Here is a 25,045-nt window from a genome sequence, read left to right as displayed (position 1 = left end):
GTGAAATGGTGTATGACAACTGAGGAGGAGGAGGACAACAGACCCATTTTTGTGCCTCTTCGCGGGGCATTTTGGGTTCGTGGTCTATTCTACTCTGCTACCCCACCCCCATCTCCCGTCGCAGTTTTCTGTTGTTTACATTTTTATTTGGGACTGGCGAAGTTGGATCGTCTTGGCTCTCGAACCGTTCTAGAAACCGAAATTACACTTTTAGAGAAAAATATATACACTCCTTCACGATCTTCCAGAGTGAACAGAACGTACTTGCCGCCAAAGTCGAACGTGGGTGCTCATCTGCACCCCTTTTCCCCCCTTTCTCTTCCCGAGAGATTCTAGGTCTCGAGGCGCTTGAAAAAAAAAAAACTCCCCCCGCCCCCCGCCCTCGAGTCACTCTTTGCTGTTTTTCCAGTGTGTGTTGTTTCTTGGATGACGTGTGCCCGTAGAAACCCCAACCTCGAGGGCTGGGGAGGGGGGGGGCCATGGGTGTCGTTGGCTCAGATGCCAGCAGGGATAAGCAACGAGAGTGCGAAGTGTCTTTTTTTTACTTTTACAGCCTTTTTTATGTCTAGCTTCCTCTCTCGTTTTCTCTGTCGACTACATTGAGGGGTGGGTGGGTCGGGGGGGGGGTACGCACATGGATGAAAATATATCCACACAAAAAACATCTCGATTTGGGTAGACCGACCGGCTATGCGCTTGCGAAACTTGCCCAAGTCAAACCCAAAAGGGGAGTGAGGTGATGAGGGGTACAAGGGCGATACTAAAGGAACAAATGACTTCGCGGGAGCTTGCGTGGCAGTTTGATCATGGTTCACCGGAATTCGAGCATTCAGTACACCCCTCTTTGCACGTGGGCAACACGGTACGCGAGGCGAAGGTATAATGAAACTGCCAATGAATGCTTCCCTTTTCGGCTGTGCGTGTGGACTATCCCACGCAGGACTCTTGACCAAAGACCCCTTAGTAGGCCTCTGGACGTTTGGTAGCGGCGTCTCGACGCCGCCTCCCTCTCTTTGACACGGACGCTGAGAAGGTCAAGACCATCCCCAGCATGTTGACATCCATGTTTTTTTTTGTTCTTCCTCGCCGCCTTATCCCTCTTCCTTTAGTGCACTAGTCAGGATTTGCGTTCTCCCCCTCTTTCTTCCCTCCTCGCTTCTCCCATCGACTCGTCTGCTTTGTAACTCCTTGGCCCCTCTGTTTACCTCTCCGCTCCGGCCCTCAGGGGCCCAACGTTTCCCATGAGTTCAATTATCTTGCCCTCCTCAAAGCTTAGATTTTTTACTTAGATTGATCATCCACGCTACAGTCATCACACCACTCAACACACTCCCACGCAAACGTTGGCGAGCTCAAATAAGTACATACACACGAGTTTCACCAAGGCACAGGGGAGCACTCACCCCACCCAGTATATATATATATATATGTACAGGAGTGAGCGACTCTGTTTTCGCAGGGACCTTTTGTAGCGCATTTCTGAAACTCCGCCGTAATACGGATCCGTGTTTTTGTCGTGTTCCCGTTGTCACCGAAGCAGTACTGCGAGCTCTCTCGTGTGTGTGTGTGTGTGTGTACCTCCTCTCCCTTCCTTCCCTCCCCCTCCTCGTGTACAAGTATTTAGATATCCATCCGCTTTTTCCTCTCTTCTCCTCTGCCTTCATCTCCTTGTTTGTGTAGTTGCTGTGGTTCCAATACAAGACTTCGTCGCCTTTTTACTGCAGCCTTGGCTTGTATTTTTCTTCTTGCCCCACCTACCTTCCGCCCGCCCGCGCTTCCCCCGTTGATCAAACTGGACTAGGAGATGAGTACTGCACAGTCAACGGCGGAGAGTGGGGTGAGCAGCCTCCAGCGTTCCGGCCTGAGCATCACCGTTGGCGACACAAAGTCTATCGTGCTAGCATTGCAAGCCCTTCAGACCAAGATTCGCTCCCTCGAGCAGGACCGTGACTTTCATCAAGATCAATATGAGGTGGCATTGCAGGCTCACGATCGTTACAAGATGGACATGGAGCGCCAGATGGAGCATGAGCGTGCGGCACACCGTAAAAGGGAGACGGATCTGCTAGAACTACTGCGCAAGGCGCGGGAAGAGCGCTCGCAGCTAGAGAATGCCCTCAACAACAAGAAGGAGGATATTGGGGGTTTCCGACACGAGTTGGAACAAATGATCGCCTCTGAGAAGGAGCTCTCCAGCCAGCGAGAATCGAAGATCAACGCGGAGGTCACTAAGTTGCGTGCCGACATCAAGGAGGAGCAGACCCGCCGTGCTGCGCTCTTGGTGACAGTGGATAAGCTGAAAGAGGAGCGAGAGGCAGCGGTGAGGACAAATGAGCAGCTTCGCGTGGCCATGGATGACTTACTTGATCGCTACGAGCAGCTTCAGCGACACCGTCTGGTGCCTCAAGCAGCGCCGCGCCAATATCCTAAAAGTGATGTCAAAGGTGCGCTACACGCACGGGCAGCACCCGCCAGTGCGGCGTACCCACGGCGGACCGCTAGTAGTCGAATTCGCCCCTCCCGGTGTGCCTCACCGCGCGTGGCGCAGGGGCACGCATTGCTGGATCGTCAGCGCAGAGCGCCCTCTGCGCTCCACCACAACTACGAAGACCCCACGTGCAACTCGATTCTCCGCGATGTACGCGTTGTCCCCGAGACGGCGCCACCATGCTCGTACCCATCGGTGTCCTCATCCATGCTTCAGTCGCAGCAAGAGACAGCGGAAACGCCGGGAAGGGCGAGGCCGGCGGCTTCAAGCGGCCGAGGTTTGCGTGCACAGACAGGAGCGGCACTGTTTCGATCTGAAAGGAGCTCACCTGCTCGGCGGACCTCACCATCCGGTGTAGCTGGCTCTTCAGCGCTGCGCAGAACCGCGATTGACGAGGTGGAGGCGCAACTCTGTGAAGAGCTCGAGGCGCTGCAGCATCGCTACGACGACACAATTCAGCGCGGCTCTTCCGAAGGGGTGCCGCGTGAGGTGCTCGCTGCCGCCCTGCAGCGTGTTTCCGCCCTCGTGGATCAAAAAAAAGAGCAGCTAAAGTTGCTCAAGGAGGCACGAATGGAGTTGAACGAGGCTGTGTCGTACACGGGTGCCAGAGGTGCAAACGTGAGTAGCATCACGAACGGTGGTGGTAGCGACTCTCCGTCGACGTCGGCAATCGAGGGAAAACACACCCGTCGCACCATGCTTGTGAATGAGCTTCGCTCTCTTTTGGCCGAGGCTGCGGCAGGTAGCTGAACGCAATGCGGGTGGAGAACCACCCGCCAGTGGGATGAAGAGTGACGACTCCACTGTTTTTGTCTTTCTGGCGGGCCATACATCCGTCTCGCATTGCTTGCTCCGTGGCAACACGATCGGCCCGGCTCTCCGGCTGCCGATAGAGCAGGCGAAGCCTTGTCCTTGCCTCTTCCAACACCCTCGCCTTCGCTGCGCTGGATGCGACCGACCGCGGCTTAGATCTCACTGAGTATAGCCTCTTTGTATCGTCGCCATCGTTGTTTCTCTGATATGGAATGCGCCACCACTTTCTTTTTGTTTTTTTCCGTGTTCTTGACGGCATTAGTGGTGCAAAAAGAATCCAGTGTGTGTGTGTGTACATATACGTGTGCGTGCGCTTGTTTGTGTGTGTTAGTTTCGTACTGCTGATCCTCCTCATGACATCTTTTGTTTCCGTGGGCCTTACCCGGCCCCCCCTCCCCCCCCCCTCTTCCCTCCACCCCCCGACCCTCGACCAAAAGTATATACAGATATACTCGGTGAGAATAGACCGTTTCTCCACATTTGTGGTCCACGGCGGTGTAAGTCAGAAGAGTATCGCACAACGTGATCCCCGAACGCTTGCATTGGGCTGCACTCGCAGTTGTTTTCCGGTGCCCCCCTTTTCCCCCACCCACCCCCCCCTCGGGTTCCTCATATTGCCTTGAGGATCCACACATCATTAGCTGAAATGCGGCCAGAGAAGGAGGAGGACGTATCTCGCACCAATCGAAAGACAGCTACAAAAAAAATATCGAAATATAAAAACCATGGGTCGATCTCGAGAAAGAGAGGTGCTGGTGCACAGCCTGACCTGGATACGTTGACGTGCCTAGCGTTTCCTTCCGCTCTCTCGCTTTCTGGCAACCGCCAGACTTTTTCAAGCTCCGTACCGCAAGCCAAGCCCAACACCAATATCAGTCTCCTTACCCTGCTTCACCTCACATTTCCCTTCCCCCGAAAACCGTACCCGGGCGCATCGCTCCCTCTGCGGTCTTTGCTTTCTTATTGGACATCCTGCTCCTCATTTTGTTGCCCGCTGCCAATTCGCCCCCCCCCCTCCTTCCCCCTTCCCACCACACCCGCCTTCCGCGTGCATTGCTAACATCGACACGTCCCAACAGATAAGAAGAGGTGGAGGACAAGAGAGCAATCGTCACTTGAAAAAAAATGAGTATTACTTCGTTTGATTCGTATGCAGGCCCACAAACGGGTGAAGCTGTACTTGCATGGAGGGGCATCGAAGAAGCGACATTGCCGATGGAGATACATCCCAACGCGAATACTACGCATACCTCGCCAGACAATGGCGAGGCGGGTGCGACGCCCTTGCCGGAATCGGAGGAAATGCACAACCTCTCTCTTGAGGAGTTGAAAGGCTCTTTATCGGAGCTGGGTCACAATCCGTATGGGGAGGTGGTGTACACGAGGTGCTACCTCGCCTCGAGACATCTCTCTGCCCTTCCAGGGTTGCAGCTCTACATTCACCTCCAAAGGCTTCACGTTGATGACAACGGACTCACGGAGCTCGATGCGGTGCGTTACATGCCCCAGCTTGTGCATCTCGACGCACGCCGCAACCGCCTAACTTCGGATGTGTTTGTATCCCTTGCTGTGGCGGCTGCCGGATGCCTGGAGAAGCTTTACCTGGACGATAACTGCATCACGTCACTTCAAGGGTTGGAGAAACTGCCCTTCCTATTGGAGTTTACGTGTCGTAGGAACCGTGTGCAGCACCTCCCTGCGTCCTGCCTCAGCGCCGCTCATCGACTCATTCGTTTCTCTTTGAGCGAGAATGCACTCGAGACCATCGACATCGACGCCTTCGCTGCGGCGGGACTGCTCCGCGTACTGGAGCTCGATAAAAATTGTCTGTCCAGCACTGATTTTCTCCACTCCGTTCTCCCTCAAATAGAAACGGTGAACCTTGCTCACAATCGTGTGCGCCACTTGAGCATCACCTTGGAGCGGTTGACCTCCCTGACTCTGCTGGACGTTGGCGAGAATGCGTTGTCTGGGTTGGATGAGCTTAGAGCGCTGCGACGCCTTGAAGCCTTGCGCACTTTGATATTCTCGGGTAATAGTGCCCTAGAGTACTTGCCAGAGCGCAAGTCGTCTGGAAACGACCGTTTGGACAGCACGTTGACGACAACGGAAGCGCAAAGAACTGAGTACCACGCAGAGGTGGTCATGAGTGATGAGGAGGATGATAGGGTATCCGTTCGCTCTCGCGACTGCTGCGGCGGCCTTGGGCTCGCTAGGACGGCGAGCACCACCACCACCACCCTCGACGAAGCCGCCGCCACGGGGATCAGCTTGGTGGACGACGACAGCAGCACTCATAAGACGTGCAGTACCTTGTGCCCCAGTGTTCCCGCCACCGGCGAAGGATCGATGCACTCAGATGATCGAGCCGGTCTTGGCTCCGCGCTCACAAAAAGGACGCAGGAAAGTTTCTCTTCTGGCCCGTTGGCAAAGCATACAGCAACAGCGACTACCGCCGCCTACGCAAGCCTCGCCGCACCTGAGGTGCACGGCTTTGTTCGTGCGGTGGGCAGCGTGCGGCGAAGCCCCAAGCTGGATGTGCGGGTGTGCCACGAGGACGAGATTCTGGCTCTCCCGGCGTCGGAACAAGTCTACTTGTGGACACTGTCGGTGCTCCCACAGCTTACAGAGCTCAACGGCCGCATAATCCGCCCGGCAGAGGTCGCAAAGGCGGCCTTCCTCTTTTATGCCAACGCCGCCGAGCGGGAGCATGAGAATTGCTCTTCAGCAGCATGACTGCAACACCCTTTCTGCGTGTGGGCCAAGAGACGTCGTCTGCGGGGGGGGTTGTCGAGGCTTGGGTGAGGCCACAGCGTCATGCGGATTGACCAAGAGGTGTGAACGCACTTGACTTTTAGGTGCATTTCCGTTTACTTGATGCGGCTATAGAGAGGGGGCGGTGCCACCGACAGCAGGAGGCTCTGGCTTTTTCTCTCTTCCTCGCTGTGCCTTTTCAGGTTGACTCTTTGCGAGCTCGTGTCGTGCAGTTTACTTGATGGTTCCCCCCCCCCCCTCCTCCTCCTCGTCCCTCAGCTGGAGGAGCCTTGGCTCTCCGGCTACATACATTTGCGCATGTATACTAGGCTCTTTCTCCATCGTCTTCCCCTCTTGTGCTGCACATGCACCAGCGGCGAGGCCACACCAAAAAAAAGGATATACATATATATAGGACCGCCACCGCTGAGGGTTTCTGATCCTCTCGTATGCTGGTTCAACACAGCGACGCACGGTTGTGTTTTGAACCCCGTGTTTGTCTCCTTCCAGTGGCGGATACGACCGTGTGCCTCCCTCCTTTTTTGAGAAGGTCACCTCTCCTCAACATGTATCTTTGACGGACTAACGCAGTGATGGTTATGAACATATGCACCCCTTTTTTTTGTGCGCCTCCATTTATATTGCCTCTCCCTTCTCACTATATCCAGACAGCCCTTGCGCCGCCACCGGCCGCATGGGTAACAGAGTAAAGCCTTCGCTCAGTGTCGAGGCAAAGAGGCTGCTACCCCCTCTCCCCCCCCCTGCCCTCGAGTGCGACCACAGTCTCTTGGCGTCCTCTGAGTGCACCGGACCGGCGCTGTATCACCTAGACTGATGGTCACCACACATTTCTTTCAGGCCCCTCCGACTTGTGTTTCCTAGTCAGGACGTCCCTACATGCCCACCCCCAGTTGAGGGCCTGTGGTCTGGGGTAGTGGTGGTAGGCTTGTGCTGCTCCCCGATTCATGGCGACGTCGCAGCTGTCCGTGGCACATGCGGGCACGCCTTCCTGACACCGCCGTCTCCATTTTGGAGGTAGGCGTGCTAGCACCACCGATGTGGTGCTGGTGCGCAGGCCGCGTGCGCCGAATCCACCGCGGCAGACGGGCGCGCCCTTGACGGAGGATGACTGTGCTGTGGTGCAACCGTGACAAGTGAGCGGGAGTTGTGCGCATGTGTTTTTGGTGACTCGTCTGTCTTGGTAGATGGTTTTGATCAGCTAGAAAAAAAGGAATGCTCTGTCAAAAATGAGACTCACGAGGCTTATGCCTCATCTTGCGTAGTTTGCGTGGTGTCCCTGTTTGTCCTGTAGAGGCGCTACGCAACTGTGGTCTGATCCACGGCCCCTTGGGCTGTGCTTAGTTCTTTCAGTACATTCGTTCAAGCATATAACCCATTGTACATGAACTCACTCCTCTTTTGATGGCCCCTCCCCTCCCCTCTCTTTTCTCTTCCTCATCCCTCCCCCCCCCTTAAGAGACGTACGACACGGCCAACGCTCGGGGGAAGTACAAGGACGCAAAGTTCTTTGAGTCGTTTGACCCCCTTCTGCGCCTTCACCTATCACCCACAGAACTACATTTGAGGCACTCCGGGTAGAGAGAAAAGTTTCTCGCCTGTTCCTCCCCCACCCCCTCCTGAGGAGTCGACATTTCTGTCGTTCTTTGTCGCGGGGGAAGAATAGAAAATGGCCAAGCGAACTCCTGGCACAGCAGCGACGGCGGGTGGTGACCGTGGTACAGCAACCACAGTCCCCGAATCACGAATTGGTTGCCCCCCTCAGATCGAGGAAACTTTTGTTGGAGGTCTTCCTGCAACTTCGGTGCCTCTCGGTGAGGTGGTCACCTCTGCGACGGAGGCAACAGCACAGGAGGAGCTGACCTCACCACTGTCATGGCCGTTCCTGTGCCCGCTCTGTAGTGCAGTGAGGCTAACGGATCCGGTATACCTCCACGCGCCAACTGCGGACATCATGCCGCCTTCCTCAGCCCCTACGGAGGCTGCTGATGAAGGACTTTATTGTCTCGCCTGTCGCTGCTGTGCTGAGCACTGGCTCGCGGCGGTGCGCGCCGTGGGAGAGGACAAGGCTGCAGGGCTAGACACCGTCAGGGAGACCAGCGGTTCACCCACTACTCCGCTAGCCACTTCACGCGGGTCGGGCTCGGCATCTAGTCGCGCAACTGTGCACGCGTGTCCATTATGTGGTATCACCTGCGACGCGACACTTTCATCGACTTTCAACCCAGTCAGCGGTGTTGCACGTGTCCTGGATACAGGTGTCGTGCGGAACAGCTACACTGGCTCTCGGCGTCTTCCGAGCCCCACGACGTCCGGCAGCACAAGAGTGCCGCTTAGTGCACCAGCTGCGTCCGCGTCGCCCATGTGCTCCGTCTGTGATGAGGCCAAAGCTACGTGTGCGTGCATCCAGTGCGACTTTGGCATGTGTGACGCCTGTCACACAGCCACACACACCAAAGGTGGGTTTAGGCAGCACGAAGTGGTCACCGTTGAGCAGGCATCTCAGCGCTGCCACCTCAAGTGCCCGCGGCATGCTGGCATGGCGCTGGATCTTTTTTGCGACACATGCTCAACATGTGTCTGTGTTACCTGCTGTTTTGGGGGTGCCCATCGCGGGCACGAGGTGTTCCCCCTGGCTGACGTTGCGGCGCGCACTGCCGAGACGTTGACGCAGCTCTCCGCAGAGCTTGCCACACTGCAAGGCGATGCGGGGGCCACTCGCACCGAGCTCACGTCCCTGTGGCCTGCTTACGAGTCTAGAGTTGTCCGCGTGCGCACGGAGATTCAGCAGTGTTTTGCCAGCCTGCGCCAAATCTTGCAAGACCGGGAGGACGGTCTTCTCGATCGCCTCAAAGAGGTATCGGCAGAGGTTCGTAGTCGCACCACAGATCTGACGACTGCAATGGACGCCACCAGCAGTCTCCTGAGTGGCACTGGCGAGTCCCTGCGACGTCTCCCGGAGTCCGTGAGCGCTGCAACGCTGATGCGCATCTTTGATACAGTGCAGCAGCAACAGGAATGGGTCTCCCGTGTATCTGCGCGTGTCATCGAGGAGGCCGCTGCAGCTGTCGAGGGGTGGAACTATCACGTGCGTGACGAGGGCGAACACGGGTGCGGTATGGTCTCCTTTGTGTTGCTGAACTCCGATACCGCGAATGATGAGGGTCTCCGACAGTACAAGGAAGTCCTCGCCGACCTCGGGCGACTCGACGCATCCGCTGATTTGAAGCTGCCATTTGCGGAGCGAGAAAGCAGCGTGTTTCTGGAGACAGCAATAGGGTACGGTGACAGGGAGGAGGGTAATGTGAACGATCACCGCTGGGGAGGCATCGCACAGGATTGCCCGGTATCCCCCAAGGACTGCCCCACGAAGAAGATATCTGCCGATCTTTTTGATGTCAAAGACGCTGGATTGGGCTCTCGAGCAATTGTGGAGGAGAGCGAGGAGACATTGCTGGTTCGTCCGTCTCACATCGCCGCCGTCGCTGTCCCGCTATCACCCCAAGCCGAATTGTTGAAGTCGAAGGAAGTCACTGTGGGAAATGGCGACCTCGAGGGCTCTGCATCTTGGCAGCGCAGCAGGAGCAACTCGACAAAGCAGTCGATGTCTCGACCCCCGCAGGTGTCACCTGGTCACGTACACAATCCGTTCGCCCACAGACCTTTGCAGATGTACGGGCTCAATTTGGAACCCCCCATGAGGGAAACAAGTAGCGCGACTACGCCCTCCGCTCCCGTTCTTGCCTCTGCTGAGGCAGTGGGGCTGAATGGTCTCGCCTCAATGTGGAGTAATGTGAGGCACGAACTGCGGGAGGTGAGCGACCGTGGCAATTTAGCAGGTGATCCAGGCGCACCGCAGCGTTCCAGACTGGTGTGCGCAGCAGGAGCACCACGGTGTGTGCGAGACACCCTCCCATTTTGCGTCTCCCTTCCGCCGCGGCGTGCTGAAAGCCGTGGTTGCAGGGATGAGGACGGCCGTTCTACCAGAGATGACGATGCCCAGCCGCCCTGGCGCGCTTTAAAGCTTCATCTCAGCGCCAGCGCGCCGGATCGCGTTAGGTCTGCTACGACGTCGTTGCCTCGCCATGGCTCCACGGCGCGAAGCTCGAGTCTCTCTGCCCCAAAGCAGGGCCAGGGGGTGCCGCAGCGGTGGACCACTGGTCTCCAACTGGAACTGTAGATGAAGCTCGTCAGTTTGACAGTCTAAAATACTGTCTTGCTATGTCGTCGTGCTTTGCATATGCATGTTGTTCGCTTTACTTGTCGGTTTTTTTTCGGCTTTAGATGATTAGATGTCATTAGATTTTCTGGTGTGTGTTACTCCCCCACTCCTTTCTTGTTTTGGATTGGCTCCTCGCTCAGCTCTGTCTTTGGTGTGTGTGTGGGGGGGGGGGGCTGCTTGTTAGGCACTCTCGCGCTTTATCTCCGGGTGACTCGCTTCCCACGCACTGTGCTTTGCTGTAGTTGGAGGTCGTACCTCCTCACGGACACTACTTCCTGTATCAGTGTTTTGCAGACTTCTCTCCTCACCCCTGCCTCGGTTGCCACAAACGACGAAGATCGGCACGCTTGTTCTGCATAGGACCCCCCCCCCCCCCCCCCCCCAAAAAAAAATACCGAACAAAACAGAACTATCAAAAGTTTATCAGTTCATCTTTTTCGCCACCCCCTTTTCTGTCTCCATTTCTCTCTCGCCCCCTTCCCCCCCCACCGAGCTGTTCACTTTTTGCGCTTCCTACTCTTCACACCTCACTCTCTGGAAGGTGCTTGCTGTACCTTTACACCCGGCTCAAATAGCGACTCCACGCACATTTGTTCTCTCGCATGGTGGCGGTCAAGCACCGTACAAACGTCTTGCTCCTGTATTTGTGTCCAAGTGCGGTATCAGGCAATAGATTTTCTCTGTTGTTGTTCACGGGGCCCCTCATACTTGTATCCGCAGCCCAACCCCGAATCCTTGTCGCTTTGTTCTGGGTTCTATATTCTTCTGTACGTTTGAGCACTGTGAATCGACCTTTTTTAGGGCCAAGCGGGAGCGGGAAGTGTGTGTGTCTGTGTTGTGTGGCATCAGGTTGTTTCCGGGGCGGCTTTCGCACGTGCAAGCCGACGCTTAACCACCGCCTTCCCCCCCCCCCTCCCTCCCCCCAACATGCGCATGCGGGGGACAGCTATTCCTTCTCTGTATTGCGCTTCCTCTACCTCGACGCGTATTTTCAAGTCTTGTTTTGGGGGCCGCTGCGTACGACGCTCCCCCATTCCTCTTTTCTCCCGTCTGTGTTCTGCCACCGGCTCGCCTTTCCGAGTTTCCTGCACAGCCACTTTCACGTGTGGCTCGCGCAAGACTGTTACAGTTCCACCTGTTGGGCTGTCTTGTGCTGTATAGATCGTAGTTGTAATTGGCATGCCTGTCTGACAATGTCACTGTTGCGCAAGAACGCCATTTTGAGAGAGTATCGTCGCCGCCATCGCGAGCTGGTAACAACACAGTCAGTCGCCCACGAGGAGAGGTTGGCGGAGGAGAGCGGTGACGATGGCACTGCTGGACATCCGGATATCGATGCCTTCCAAACTGTCGGCTCGACTTCCAGAGGGGTCCTTGTGTCGCCGTGGTCGTCGCCTTCAAAGCGGCGGCCTAATGGGAATCTCTCACAAGAGATGGCGACGGAGTTGTCGGGCGCGGAGACCTCGGGTTCTGTTGTCTCCTCTGACCCCCCTGCTACACTTGTTCCTCTGGAAGGGACGCAGAGCGCCGCGGGAGGGACCAGGGTCGCTGAACCGTCGACATCTATTGCACTTCAAACCTTTCGCGGTGTCCAAGACAGCGACAATAGGGCGGTCGACACTGCGTTGGCCACAGCCTCGCGGATTCGCGTTTCGACAGTCCGCGCAGGAGCCGTTGGAGACAACAATGGTTCCAGCCTGGGTAGTTTCATAGAACCTCGCGGCCCTTCTCCGTCGCCGCCGGCACTGGAGCCACTGGGCAGGCGAGCAACCGACAACACCGGCCTTCTCAGCCAGCGTAGTCAGAGTGGCCCTTCTGGCAGAGATGATCGTGTCATCCCTGGCCTCCATACCCATGCGCCACCCAATGACCAGTCTGTGTCGCCACCAACAGCGACGCTCGATGGGGAGGCGTTTAGGAGCGTGACGGATGTGGCCGAGGCAGGGCACCGAAACCGTGTCCCACGCAAGAGTAGCACGTCTCCCCCCGCTCCTTCAACTGGATTGCTCTATGAATCGACGAAAGATGGCGGCTGTGGCCCCTCATCGTTTCCGATTGCGGAGGACAGGTTGCGGACACCACTACGGAGCGCTGAGCGCGGCGAGGGATCACAGCGAGAATCAGCAGCCGCTCCGAGATCGAATGAGGCGCAAACCGCAATTAACGTGGAGCTTCCAGTAGCAACAGTAAGCCCATCCACCACATCTTCTTCATCGTCCTTTACCGGTGCGGAGACGAACGGCGAACGCAGCGGTGTGGGCAGCACGCATGCGGCGCTACGCGAGGATGACGTGAGACAACTCGATATCGCGCACGCGATGAGAGCGTCCGATTCGCGTGCTGCGGGGGGTCTATGTAGGAAAACCTCTGCACTGACGGTAATGCGGCAGGACTTGTCAGACACGCTTATGCAGCCACCGACGAGCATCCTCTCGGAGATGTCAACCATAACGACTCAAGCAAATGTCAGACCGTCCGCATCTTTTCACGGAGGTGGACGCGCTGCCGCGAACAACTCCTCAGCGGCTCGGGCGGCCGCGTACGCGGTCGGCCTCGACGACGGGAACTGGGAGGGTTTATATTCACCAATCAGTGAGACGGCGGGTAAGGATCGTGGCATTGACGCTGGCGCGGCTAGCGAGGGGAAGACTTCTCTCGAGGATAGCCGAGCAGGCGTTGTTGCGCAGCAGATGCTCTCACACACTGGGACTAGCGGAAATTCTCAGCAAATCTGGGACAACGAGGACATCGACGTGGATCTGGGGACAACCATAAACGACACACTGTTGCGTTCTCACCACATGCCGCCGCCCATTTCCTTCTGTGAGGCGTATGCAGATCTCACTAAACTGCACCGTGGCGACACGACGGCGGCGTGCAATGCCGAGGGGGGCGCGGTGAGGGCAGGCAATTGTTCAACGGTATCACCGCGGGTGCCGGCGCCAGTTGCAGCCGTGCCGAAATCGAAGAGAAAGAGCCTTGCTTCAATACTCCTGTGTTGCGGTGGCGCATCAGGGGGTGTGTCAACAGTCGAGAAGCAACCCAGATCATGTACGCAGGCTTGTGCTGGGTCACACCACGGCGAGCGCGGCGGGTCAGGTGATGCGCACGATACTGCCTCCAGATCTGAAGAGCCAGAAGAGCACCTACGGGTTATAATTGCCCTGAAATCCGAGGCGCTCTCGTTACAGTTGCTGACCCATCGTCGTATGCTGCTCACAGTCTTCAACGCTCTCACTAGCAACGTTCTCGGGCGCGATGCAAACGCGAACCTCACCAACTCCGTCTCAGATACCCCCTTAATGCTCTCTTCGCCCACATCTGTGAGATGGGAGTCAATAGGTTTCCAAGGCGCCAACCCAGCAACCGACGCCCGCGCAACAGGTGTTCTCGGCGCTCTTCAGCTCTTGTATTTGATCGACTTCTACCCCACATTCGCGCAGCGGCTGTGGCATCTATGCCGCGACCCCGCTAGCGACAGGGCATATTCGTCCCCACACCACCATCGCAATGGTGCGCCACCCATGCCCCCAAGACGAGTGTCTAATGAGCTGCCATTTGTTCTGGTGTGTTTCAACTTCACGGCGATTGTTCTAGACGCCGTGGGGCAACATCTCCTTGACGACGAGGTGCGACGTAAAGCACGCGCTAATCACCTCGCATCCCCTCCGACGGACGACACCCCCAAAACGAGGGGACCCGAGGAACCTCTCTCTTCTCATCCTGGCATGTACGTTTGCTGCGAGGGCTTCGTGGGGGTCTTGGCGCTCTTCGAGGAAGCGTGGAGGGCGTGGCCGCAAGGCAAAGCCGCAAGGGGCGCTGGCGTTGCTGCCTCCACACCGCCCGAAAACCTTCCTCGCATTGCCCAATTCAGTGACATCAGGGCGCGACTGCGGGCGCAGGTGTTGAGGAAAGGTGCTGCAAAGCTGATGCTAGCCGCAGCACGTCGAGTCCGTGGGACTGGTGAAAAGCACCAGTAGGTCGGGACGGGTGGTCTGCGCTGGAGACTAGTGGTGCGCGTCGACATGGGAAAGTGGAAACGGATGGAGGCGAAAAACGAGTGCGCCCCCCTGGCACAGGCTCCCGTCTTTCGCTCTGTTTCGATTTCTGAAGTTTTCTTCCCCCCCCCCCTCCCCCTCCCCTTCCGCTTCCTCTCATCCCTTTCTTTAGCGGTTCTCCTCGCTGTGAGTCTGCTGATGACAAGAAGATTCCTTGGCGTGAAGTTACAGTTCAACCCTTACTGTGTGGCGAACGTAGGAGTTCCACACTCCAATCCCAGTTCCCCCCTGGCGTTGACAAGACCGTAAGCACGCAAGGAAAAGAAATCAGTGATCTGCTGCCAGCGATGTCTACTCTCCGGGCCTGGATGAGGCGCGGTCGAAGGGATCCGCGACGGCGAAACATGTCTCTACTTTTGTTGTGCGAGAGACAACCGTGACGTGAGAAAAGTGCAGTTCTCCCAGATCTCACTGCCTTTTTTTTTGGTGGGAGTCCTGCGCTGCACCAACGGATACTCGGCGTCATGACACGGGCACACTGGCAGCCGCTGTGAGGGCTCAACCGCGACGCGGGTGTCCGCATCAGTTGAGACTTTGTTCGTTCTTCTTTGACTGGATGAAAAAAACACCTCCCTGTGCATGTCTGGTGCGACTGGGCTCTGCGTGTTGGACATGTGGGGTGTTTGTGAGCGAGGAGCGCTGTTAGTGGAATTCGCCGCATGATTCGCCGGAACGAGCCCGGGTTGACTAACAGGTTCTCCTCTCCTTTTGGTTACGGGCTGCTCTTCTTCACTTCGTTGTTCGTGATGAGTGTGCTCATGCCGCACTCTGATTGTGGTGTGTTATTCCCTCCTCGCTTTCGCCCACTCCCTCCTTATGCTCTTGCATTGCTTTTTGTGTTGCTCTCTCAATTTGTTTTCGCGGGGGAGGGAGATGGGGGCTGGTGTACGCCCTCCGTGATACTTTCCCTCGTGTCAGTCGCCCTCCTCGTTTTTTGTTCTCTGGTTTATCGCCCCACGGTTGAACCCAAGCCGCTGTACCGCGCGCCTGTGGCATTTTCCCTCGCGCTGTGATCCTTGGCGGCCTCGCGAGACGTTTTGATGATCCCTGCCCACCTGGCGGTAGGCTCCCTTCCTCCGCCCCCCCCCCCCTACTTGGCCACATTACGAGAGCATGGAAACTGGACTCTGGTTCGCTCTGTTTTTTTTTGTTTTCAAACCGCCTTTGCTTTCTCCCCCCTGTACTCTGGTTTGTCTTGGCAGCCTGCTCTGCCCCCCCCCCCCAGAACCAACTCGTTCGCTGCACTTTGTCTTCATGGTCGTCAAAATAGGTGGTCTTCGCAAGCTGCACACACACACACATACACACACACACACACGGAGCACATGCCAAAGTGCGGCGCTGTCAACAGAGAAGAAAGGCGACACAATTGGACCGTGCGAAGCTAAATAATGACTGCACCGAGCGATGCGCTGATCAAAAAGGTGTGCAACGCATTCCCTTCTACCTTTGGTGTAGAAACTGATGAGGAAACAAAAAGGGATGATGATTGCTGTTCACTTCCCTTCCGCTATTACGTGGATGCCGTCTTGGGGTCTGGCACTTCTGGCACGGTGCTCTACGCCCGTCGGGTGCGAGATGATCATCCATTTGCAGTGAAGGTGATGGACGTTGAGGGTCACACGATCCAGGAGATAATGCGAGCGTCTGGTGAGGTTTGTTGCCTTCTCAGCTGCGACTACTTTTCTATCGTGAAGTGCCACGAAGATTTCGTCTACGGCGACGAGAGGAATCCGGAGAACGTCTCCATGATGGCGTTGGTGCTGGACTACGCCAACGCTGGCGATCTTCGCCAAGAGATCCGGAATCGGAGTAGGACGAACCGCCCATTCGCGGAGCATGAGGCCGGTTTACTCTTCATCCAGGTGCTCCTCGCGGTCCACCACGTCCACTCGAAGCACATGATTCACCGCGACATCAAAAGCGCCAACATTCTGCTATGCAGCAACGGTCTCGTGAAGCTTGGTGACTTTGGTTTTAGTAAGATGTACGCTAATACCGTAAGTGACGATGTTGGCCGCACGTTCTGCGGCACACCCTACTATGTAGCGCCAGAGATTTGGCGCCGCTCTCCATATAGCAAAAAGGCGGATATGTTCTCGCTCGGCGTGCTCCTGTACGAGCTGCTGACGCTGAAGCGCCCGTTCGACGGCGAGGATATCGAAGAGGTCATGCGCAAGACGCTCGCGGGCCGCTTCGACCCTCTTCCGGACAGCATAAGCCCTGATATGCAGTCCATTGTGGCGGCGCTTCTGCAAAGTGAGCCAAAGAAGCGTCCGTCAAGCAAGACGCTGCTGAACACACCAACCTGCAAATTGTACATGTCCGTTGTGCAGGAAATCGTCCAAAGTGGGGAAGTGGGCGGGTTCACCCCAGAACAGCAAGGGAAGGTGACACGGCAGCTCAAACAAACAAAGGAGGAGCTGCAGGCGGACCGCCGTCGCACCCCTTTGTCGATGGAGGATGTGATACAGAGAACAGTAGAGGTGTCCTTGAATGAGTCGCCCGATCGAACTGGTTTTATCCTGTACGGAGGCAGAATGAAGAAGCAGAGCCGTGACTTCAGCTGGAAGCGCCGCTACGTGTGTATCTATGGCGAGGTGGAGAAGGGATGCAAGCTGACCGGTGACGTGGCCTCCTGTTTGGTTTCACTGGAGCTCGTGCAGGCGGTTTCACGTGATACGTTGGAGCAGGAGTGTATTTCAACCCCGTTTTCTGAATTGGAGGATGTCTTCCCGGTCATCAGCAAGTACACCAGCTCCGATGCGGCGCACGCATTTGCCGTGGCTTTCAAGAGCGGCCGACGCATTTTATTTGACGCCGATGACGACGAAGACCGAGATGGTTGGATGCGAACCATACAGAAATTTCTTGGGATCGGTGGCGAGGACGAATGATCAGCGTCGCAACGGAGGCGTGACACAAACCAGGTGAGATGCACCCGGAGAGACAGAGAGAAACGGAGCCGTCTGCCCGCTGGCCAACTCTAGCTCTTCTCCATTTGCTATGTGAATAGCTCTCTCTATATATACTTTTTATTCGTTGTTTGCCTCTCCCCCCCCCCCCCCCAACACACTCACTCATACTTCCTTTTTGTGCCTGGGCTTAGCCTTGTAACGGCAATAACCAGAATATCCATTTATCTAATAGAAAAAGATTTATTGGAATTTTTCATCTCTGCCCGCGTTTTTTTTTAAATATTTTTGAGGCCCCTTAGCTTCCCCCTCGTTTCTCTATTCTCTATTCTTTTTTTTTTAATCATTGCCTGCTTTGTCCTCTGTGTGGTGTCCTCAAAAACATTCCTTCTCATTGGTTTCATGCGTGTTCCTTTTATGTTACCTAAAAGGAACTCCACCGAGCGACTTGGGTCTGTGCGTATGTGTACAGTGATCATTTGCCCCGCCTCCCTGCGAGTTGACACACGTAATTCTTCCTGGATACTATCCTGTCTGTTATGGGACGCGGAAAAAAAACGTGGACCGAAAAACCCACCGAGGGAGATGTGCTGGGGGGGTTGGGGAGAGGGGAGTGTTGAGGAGATGAGCCCACTCTCGAATGTGCGCGGAATACGGTAGCCGCTGCATACCAACCCACTCGCCGTTTGCATCAGCGCAGTGGAGAAGAGCCACTTCACAGAGCCCGACGGCTGATCCTTTATTTTTTATCGTAACGAAATCCTTCTTGTAGTTCTCTGATTTCGGGGCGTGTGGGCTGGACTCTCTCTCTCTGTTCTGCGACTCCCCTCACACCCCTTTCCTCTTGTGGACAGATCTGCGCACCTTCAGTGATCTCTGACGAGGTGTTGTGCTTCGCATGTATTGCATGCCTTCATATCTGCGAAGTCGGGCAAACGAGCAGTCTCCTTCTTTGCACATGTCTCTCGTTAACTTTCTTTTGCGGCCTTCGAAGTTCTTGTCAAGCTGCGCAAGCAACGTAGCGTGCCCCTAGAGAGGCATGTTATGCCGTTGCACCCCCTAGATTACTTACGCATGGGAGACTTTTTTCTCTGTCAGTGATGGCACCCACTACTGCGCGCCCGTGTCTTGCATATGTGCAGGGACGGGTGTCTGGCCGTGACAGTGCAGGGCGGGAATGGTGTGCTGCGATCGACCCCACTTGGGATTGTTCTACCCGCACCGCGCAGGCTTTGTGGAGGTGCGTGGCCAGCCCGGCGCTGCACCGGGCATGCTGCACGAGCTGCGTAGATCGCTGGAGCCTCATACCACACTGTACTCGACGCATTCTGGTGTCGCAGGCAGTGGCGTAGCACTCATACCGCGCGTGCTGCATCGTCCCATTTCTCGTGGTGATGTGGTCGTCGCTGTCGCCCATGGCACCCCTTGACTGCGCCGGCACACGTTTCTGTACGGGCGCCTTCCACCCGGCACGCCCACCCCCAGTTGAGGGTCCCCGGCCCGGGGTGGTGGTGGGGGCAGGCTTGTGCTGCCCCCCGATTCATGGCGACGTCGCAGCTGTCCGTGGCACATGCGGGCACGCCTTCCTGACACCGCCGTCTCCATTTTGGAGGTAGGCGTGCCAGCACCACCAATGTGGTGCTGGTGCGCTGGCCGCGTGTGCCGAATCCACCGCGGCAGACGGCGTGTGTGTGTGTGTGTTGGGGGCGGGGGGGGTGGACTTCCTCTGGGTCACATCATTCTCTCCACTGGCGTTCCGTTCTTGGTTGCTCGGGTTTTTATTCTTGTTCTCAATCTCAACTTTTTCATCTCTGAGCTCTCCGCTTGGCGCTGCCTAAATCATGTAGTCTGGGTTCAGGGGGTTGGTGGGGGGTAAAGGAACGGGGATGGGAGTGAGGGATTCCTTTGAGAAAGACATTCACTCGCCGCCCCCCTCCCCCTTCCAAAGGCGACAGCATAGTCGGCTCACGTTTCCGTTTTGAAACATCACGCCATGTCCTTATTTTGTCTTTCTGCCCTCTGTTTTTTTTGTTTTGTGTGTGTCCTCCAGTCTTTTTTATCTCCCACTGTTTTTCACCCCGTTCATCGGGGGAGGGGGGGAGGGGGTGGGCGCCATTTTGCATATTGTCTGCTGTGATTGTTTTCAACTCGTGTATTTCTGCCCATGGTGCTTCCGTGCATGTTTTTCATTTATTTTTCTTATACTCAGATCCTGGGCAGGCGAAAGGGGGAGGGGAGAGGCAGGCGTTCCCCCCCCCTTCTACGCCAGGGCTGGTGTGTGTGCACATGTGCGGGATTGGGAAAGATATCTTTTTTTTTCCTTCTGTTTTGTGTGATTTTATATCTTTTTTCAAAAAAACTTTCAGGAGAAGTCTACTCTTCATGAATCTCGTGGTGACGGTCACTGTCAAGTGCTAAATGATATAAAAAGCATATGTGGTGATGTGTACAGTAGTGTATGTGTGTGTGTATACATGTTTGTATGTACCTCGCGCGCCCCCCCCCCCTCCCTCCCCCACGTCTGCGATAGAGGGATCACAAGTTCAATGTCACATGGAAGCTCCCCCGTCTTCGTTCCTTCTCCATCGTCCTCTTTTCTTCTTCCTGGTCGGATGATATCATGTATCCCGTTTGGTCTTCACTTTCTCGGGCCCATGAGTGTGCGGGAACGTGATGTCGCGCTCATGAACATACGCTTTCCTGAGCTTTCTGTGGAGTAGGCGATCTTTTTTTGTGTGTGTCTCGCCATCCCCAGTTATGTGCTGGATTTGACGCAAAAGGCACTCTTTTTCTCCCCAACGTGTGTGTGTGTGTGCGTGTGAGCGCGGTGGACTCACCTTAGTCTCGCGTATTGGGAGGACCGAGGGCAAGGCGTAGGCGTGCCTTCTCCCCTTTTCAAAATTATTGCGGAAGTGTTGTCACGGATGAGAGGGGGTGCCGGACTCCATGACAAGTGGTGAGATGGTCCTGCTCGGGTGTAGGGGCGATGGTCATGCTTTTTTTTCCAGGGGGAAGACAGTGGGTGATACCCTATGAGCAAGTGACGCAAGATGCTCACCAAACAATCAAAAAAAATGAAAGGAACATTGACAAAACTCTAAATAGTACCTTCAGCGTTGTACACGTGACGTTTAGATATGGGATGAATGTCTTCCCTGTGTTCATCCCAAGCTGGCTCGCGCTTTCTCCCCATTGGAGCGAGACCCGTGGTTGAGGGGGTCTTGAAAACCCTGCGGTGGTGCTGTGGCAGTCGGCATTTATCGGCTTCTTCCTGCTTGTCTTGTATTTGCACTACCACGACCATTTCTTTCCTGTACATCTTTGCTTGATCTGGACGCTTCTCCTCTCGCCCCCCTCCTTCTCCCCACTTCCACGCCTCTTTTTGTGATCTCCGAGATGTACCTACTGCACGGCGAAGAAAAACGGGAAACAACAGCAACACAGAATCGCACACACACAAGGAAACACCCACGGACACACGAAAGGAGAAGTATCGGCATCTCAAAGCACCGCCTAACTCATTTTCTTTGCCAGTGTGCTATGCCGACGTTTTTTTTTTGTTTTTCACACCTGTAGCTCAATTTTTGTCTTCCGCACCCCCGTACACTTGCTTCTGGTGATCGTGCACCTGTGTAGCGTTCAGTTCTTTAAAGGAAATCCACATTCGTCTGAGAGTATTGCTCTCAATTTCTAGCTGCCACTAGACCTTCCCCCCAATCTCCGCATATTACCTCTTAAGTTGACCCTTTTTTGTTATCCGTCGGCTTTCGTTTCATTGCAAACACCACTTGAGGGAAAAACACAAGAACAACAAAACGGAACGCCCCGCCCCGCTCCGTCCCTCCCCTCCTCCCCCCCCCCTTGCGCGCCAGTGCTCTTCTGGTGTGATACGCATCATTAGCGCACTCGAGCAACCATTTTTATTTATTTGGTCCTCCCCTCACTTCTTCTTTTTTTTCCCATTTGTATGTTTTTTTGTGTGTGTCTGTGTGTTTCTTCGCTCTGTGGTTCCCTGAAAGATAATCATGTCGAGTGGTAACACTGGCGACGCCATGATCGGCCGTGTGTGCCGGAACTTCCCAGACACGTTCGCGAAGGATGAGGCAACCGCACGGGAGCAAGGCAAGAAGTACTGGATTAGCCGCGTGCTGGGCTCCGGCGCCACTGGAACGGTTCTCTGTGCGAAGCGCGTCTCGGACGGCGAAGGATTCGCTGTCAAGTGTGTCGACATGGAGGGCATGTCCGAGGCCGATAAAAATCGTGCGCAAGCAGAGGTTGATTGCCTGCTAAACTGTGATTTCTTTTCTATCGTGAAATGCCACGAAGACCTGGCAAAGCGCGATCTTAACAATTCCGAAGCTGTGCTGATGATTGCATTGGTGCTGGACTACGCCAACGCTGGCGATCTTCGCCAAGAGATCAAGAGCCGTGCCCGTACGGGTCGTACATTCCGCGAGCATGAGGCAGGCTTGCTGTTTCTCCAGGTGCTCCTCGCGGTCCACCACGTCCACTCGAAGCACATGATTCACCGCGACATCAAAAGCGCCAACATTCTGCTATGCAGCAACGGTCTCGTGAAGCTTGGTGACTTTGGTTTTAGTAAGATGTACGCTAATACCGTAAGTGACGATGTTGGCCGCACGTTCTGCGGCACACCCTACTATGTAGCGCCAGAGATTTGGCGCCGCTCTCCATATAGCAAAAAGGCGGATATGTTCTCGCTCGGCGTGCTCCTGTACGAGCTGCTGACGCTGAAGCGCCCGTTCGATGGCGCCAACATGCATGAGGTAATGCACAAGACGCTCGCGGGCCGCTTCGACCCTCTTCCAAATAATGTTAGCCCCGAAATGCGCGATATCGTGACTGCGCTCCTAAGCGGTGATCCGACGCGCCGTCCGTCAAGCAGCCGACTGCTGAACATGCCCATTTGCAAGCTTTTCCTGTCTGGTTTGTTGGAGATTGTTCAGACGCAACCGGCTTTTCAGGGCACTTTGCGCGAATCGATATCGAGCCAGATCCAGGAGACGAAGCGCCTTTTGGTGACGGAGAAGCGGCAGATTCAGCGTATGATGGAAGAGAGCTCGGGCAGCTCGGTGGCTGCATCCACCACAATTCTTGAAGGCGCTACTCCGCTGACGTCGTCGATCGGCGGCCTCACCATTCACGAGGGCACCGTGAAAAAGCAGAGTAGCGATATGGTGTGGAAGAAGCGCTATCTGTGCATCCGTGCCGAGCTCGCAGACGGACAGACAGTGGTCGATATGAACCCCAGGTTCAAGACTTTGGATATGGTGTTGGCTATTTCAAAGGAGACAATGGAACAGCAGTGTATCTCAACGCCCTTCGCGGAGCTGGAAGACGCCTTCCCTGTGCCAGCCAAATATACTGGCTGCAATGCCTCGTGTGTGTTTGCTGTTGCCTTCAAGACGGGAAAGCGTTTGTCCTTTCAAACAAAAAGCGAGATGGAGCGTGATCTCTGGATGGAGAAGATCCAGGATGTCCTAGGTATTGGTGATGGTGACGAGGACATGTCTTGCCTGTCTGCAAAGCAGTGAGTCTAATTCTACAAACTAGCAGAAAAGGAGGGGGAGGGGGGGTTGCACAGATTACAAAAAAAAAGCCGCAATGGCATTCGGCTGATTCGTGAGTGTCGTGTTGCATTGGACTGGTGGGCGGCGGAGGCAGGGGGCTGCGCGTACGCGTCGTCTCTTTGTTCTGTGGTCTACTTTTTTTGTTTCCGTACCACATTTCATGTAGAGCCTTTTCGCTCTCGTCATATGTTGAAACACGTTGGCCTTGTGTGTGGGCTTCATTTGCGCTTTCTTGTTGTGCTCGAGCGTCTGTTGCGACTCAGTCTTCGCGGCGTGGCGATCGCTACGTAGCGGATGACATGAGGAACGGTTGCGGTGGTGAAAGGGGGAGGAGGGGGGAGGCCATTTTGCCTTTCTTAATTTCTCGTTTTCATGTAGATATATGTTTTTCCCACCTCCTCACACTCTGTGTGCGTGTGTGTGTGGGGGCGGGGGAGGGGGGGGCCTCATCTCCCTCCCTTTCCATTCTTCACTTTTATTCTCTGTGTCATTTTATCTGTGTACATTTCATGGTTGCGTCGCAACGGGATGTATGCTGGGCTCAGCATGGTGATGCCAATGTGTTTGTGTGTCATTCCGTATGTCTTTCCTTTTTTTTACTTTTAATTACCGGTTACCGTGGTCGTCACATTTCCGTTTGTACGTCGTGTAGTGTTTGGGTGACGAGACGGAGCAGCTGAATAATGAAAAGGGGCATGGGTGAAAAGAAGACTGTGTGTGTGTGTGTGTTTAATTATTTTGATGGAGTACACGTGGGCTAAGGTGTTTGGTGTCCTTTACGTTTTTTTTTTTTTGATGTGTTCCCACTGGACTTTCTCGTTCCGCTCACCCCGGCCTCCCCCTCTCACCTATCTCCTAGCCCCTCCGGACTCTCTCTGTCTCTCTCTCCCTCATCGCTGGATGATGCGTGTTGCCACGACAGAGGAGCTCTCCTTTTTTGATCGTGTGTTTCTTCAAGAGTTTGGCTGGCTTTGATGGCTCTGTATATTTCGCTGTCTTTTGAATCTTCCTCATGGGAAATATGTATTGCAACTCATGTGTGTTTAGCAGTCCACAGGCGACAACTGCGGCAGCAGTTGCAGATGCCAATGGATCTGCTGCATCTTTTGTTTTTTTTGGGGGCACGAAGAGAAATAGGTAAGCTTTTATGCCCATATTGGGAGGCGGGGGAGGGGGAGGGGAGGAGGAGTGTGTGTTTCGAAATGCAGTCACTGATTACATTATCAGTTGCGTTTTGATGGTCGGTGTTATCTTTTGCTGGACTCCCTCACCTCCCCCTCCCCTCCCACATACGTACAGGCTGCATGCCTTTCTTGCTTCCTGCACCCCTCCTGGTCGGCTCCCACCCTCCTCCCACTCTCCCGCCCTTCCTTATCCCGGTGAATGGCCCCCTCTCTCTACTGGCCTTTCCCACTTTTCTTTAGGGATCGGGTGTGCTCTTTGGTCAGAGTGACGTTCTTTTTGTTGTTTAGAAAGGCAGCAACAGGGGATGTGTGTGTGTGTATGTGCTGAAGGGAGGGAGAGAGGAGTTGTGGTGAGAAGGAAGGTAAAAAAGGAGAGAAAAAGGAAGGGAGGGGGGAAGGGGAGCAGAAAGGGGGGCTTAAACGAATCCACGAGGGGTGCCGCTCTTTACCTGCATTTCCCTTTCCATTACATTCTTCCCCTTCACGCTCTTTACACCCGGTCAGTTTTTTTTTCATTTTAGCGCCGTTGCACGGTTTGTCTTTCACCGTCCTGACGCGAGGGAGACGCTGCGTGTGTGAGAGGTGTGTTTTGTTTCGTTCCCCCATTTCTGTCTTTTCACCTTGACTTTGGTGTTGTTCTTTTTTGATCGCATGCTGCTGTCCGGTGCACTTTTTCCTCTCCTCTCCCTTCACCACGTTTAGCTGGGCATCTCCCCCCCCCCTCTCACCCCCACCCCTTGCTGGCCTCTTCATCTCGGCATTTCGCCCTTTTCTCGATCCCGAGGAGGGGTGACCCAAAGGAAAATGCTCACGGGCTGATGCAGGTTCTCTGTAACATTTCACCTTCCACCTTCCATAGCAGCGTGGCGCGTGTGTGTGTGTGTGCGTAGAGGAGGGATTGCAGCGTACGTCTAGCGAGCTGAGAGAGGTGAGGGGCTGCCACTCACCAGCAAGCATTACTAGGAGCGTTTATACCCCCCCCCATCAGGTCTTCTTTTCCTG

At 55.2% G+C, this 25,045-nt stretch overlaps 6 protein-coding genes across 6 annotated transcripts; all 6 read left to right on the top strand.

The window, feature by feature from the left end:
* Positions 1–1,804: 1,804 nt before the first annotated feature.
* On the top strand, positions 1,805–3,238 carry JKF63_00146 (uncharacterized protein; the record flags this gene model as incomplete). Its single annotated transcript, XM_067896198.1, has 1 exon — positions 1,805–3,238. The coding sequence occupies one exon, from the start codon at positions 1,805–1,807 to the stop codon at positions 3,236–3,238; it is 1,434 nt and encodes a 477-aa protein (XP_067752355.1).
* Positions 3,239–4,516: 1,278 nt separating this feature from the next.
* On the top strand, positions 4,517–6,037 carry JKF63_00145 (uncharacterized protein; the record flags this gene model as incomplete). The annotated part of the gene is made up of 1 exon (XM_067896197.1): positions 4,517–6,037. The coding sequence occupies one exon, from the start codon at positions 4,517–4,519 to the stop codon at positions 6,035–6,037; it is 1,521 nt and encodes a 506-aa protein (XP_067752354.1).
* Positions 6,038–7,742: 1,705 nt separating this feature from the next.
* JKF63_00144 (uncharacterized protein) lies at positions 7,743–10,253 on the top strand (the record flags this gene model as incomplete). The annotated part of the gene is made up of 1 exon (XM_067896196.1): positions 7,743–10,253. One exon carries the CDS (start codon positions 7,743–7,745, stop codon positions 10,251–10,253), a length of 2,511 nt encoding a protein of 836 aa, XP_067752353.1.
* Positions 10,254–11,488: 1,235 nt separating this feature from the next.
* On the top strand, positions 11,489–14,275 carry JKF63_00143 (uncharacterized protein; the record flags this gene model as incomplete). The annotated part of the gene is made up of 1 exon (XM_067896195.1): positions 11,489–14,275. The coding sequence occupies one exon, from the start codon at positions 11,489–11,491 to the stop codon at positions 14,273–14,275; it is 2,787 nt and encodes a 928-aa protein (XP_067752352.1).
* A 1,469-nt stretch (positions 14,276–15,744) lies between these two features.
* Positions 15,745–17,250, top strand: JKF63_00142 (uncharacterized protein; the record flags this gene model as incomplete). Its single annotated transcript, XM_067896194.1, has 1 exon — positions 15,745–17,250. The coding sequence occupies one exon, from the start codon at positions 15,745–15,747 to the stop codon at positions 17,248–17,250; it is 1,506 nt and encodes a 501-aa protein (XP_067752351.1).
* Positions 17,251–21,293: 4,043 nt separating this feature from the next.
* Positions 21,294–22,823, top strand: JKF63_00141 (uncharacterized protein; the record flags this gene model as incomplete). The annotated part of the gene is made up of 1 exon (XM_067896193.1): positions 21,294–22,823. The coding sequence occupies one exon, from the start codon at positions 21,294–21,296 to the stop codon at positions 22,821–22,823; it is 1,530 nt and encodes a 509-aa protein (XP_067752350.1).
* Positions 22,824–25,045: the final 2,222 nt, after the last annotated feature.

The sequence above is a fragment of the Porcisia hertigi genome, chromosome 36, assembly GCF_017918235.1.
Source record: "Porcisia hertigi strain C119 chromosome 36, whole genome shotgun sequence".
Lineage (NCBI taxonomy): Eukaryota > Euglenozoa > Kinetoplastea > Trypanosomatida > Trypanosomatidae > Porcisia > Porcisia hertigi.
The sequence above is the reverse complement of the archived record's forward strand: the minus strand, read 5'-3'. Positions and strand labels throughout refer to the sequence as shown.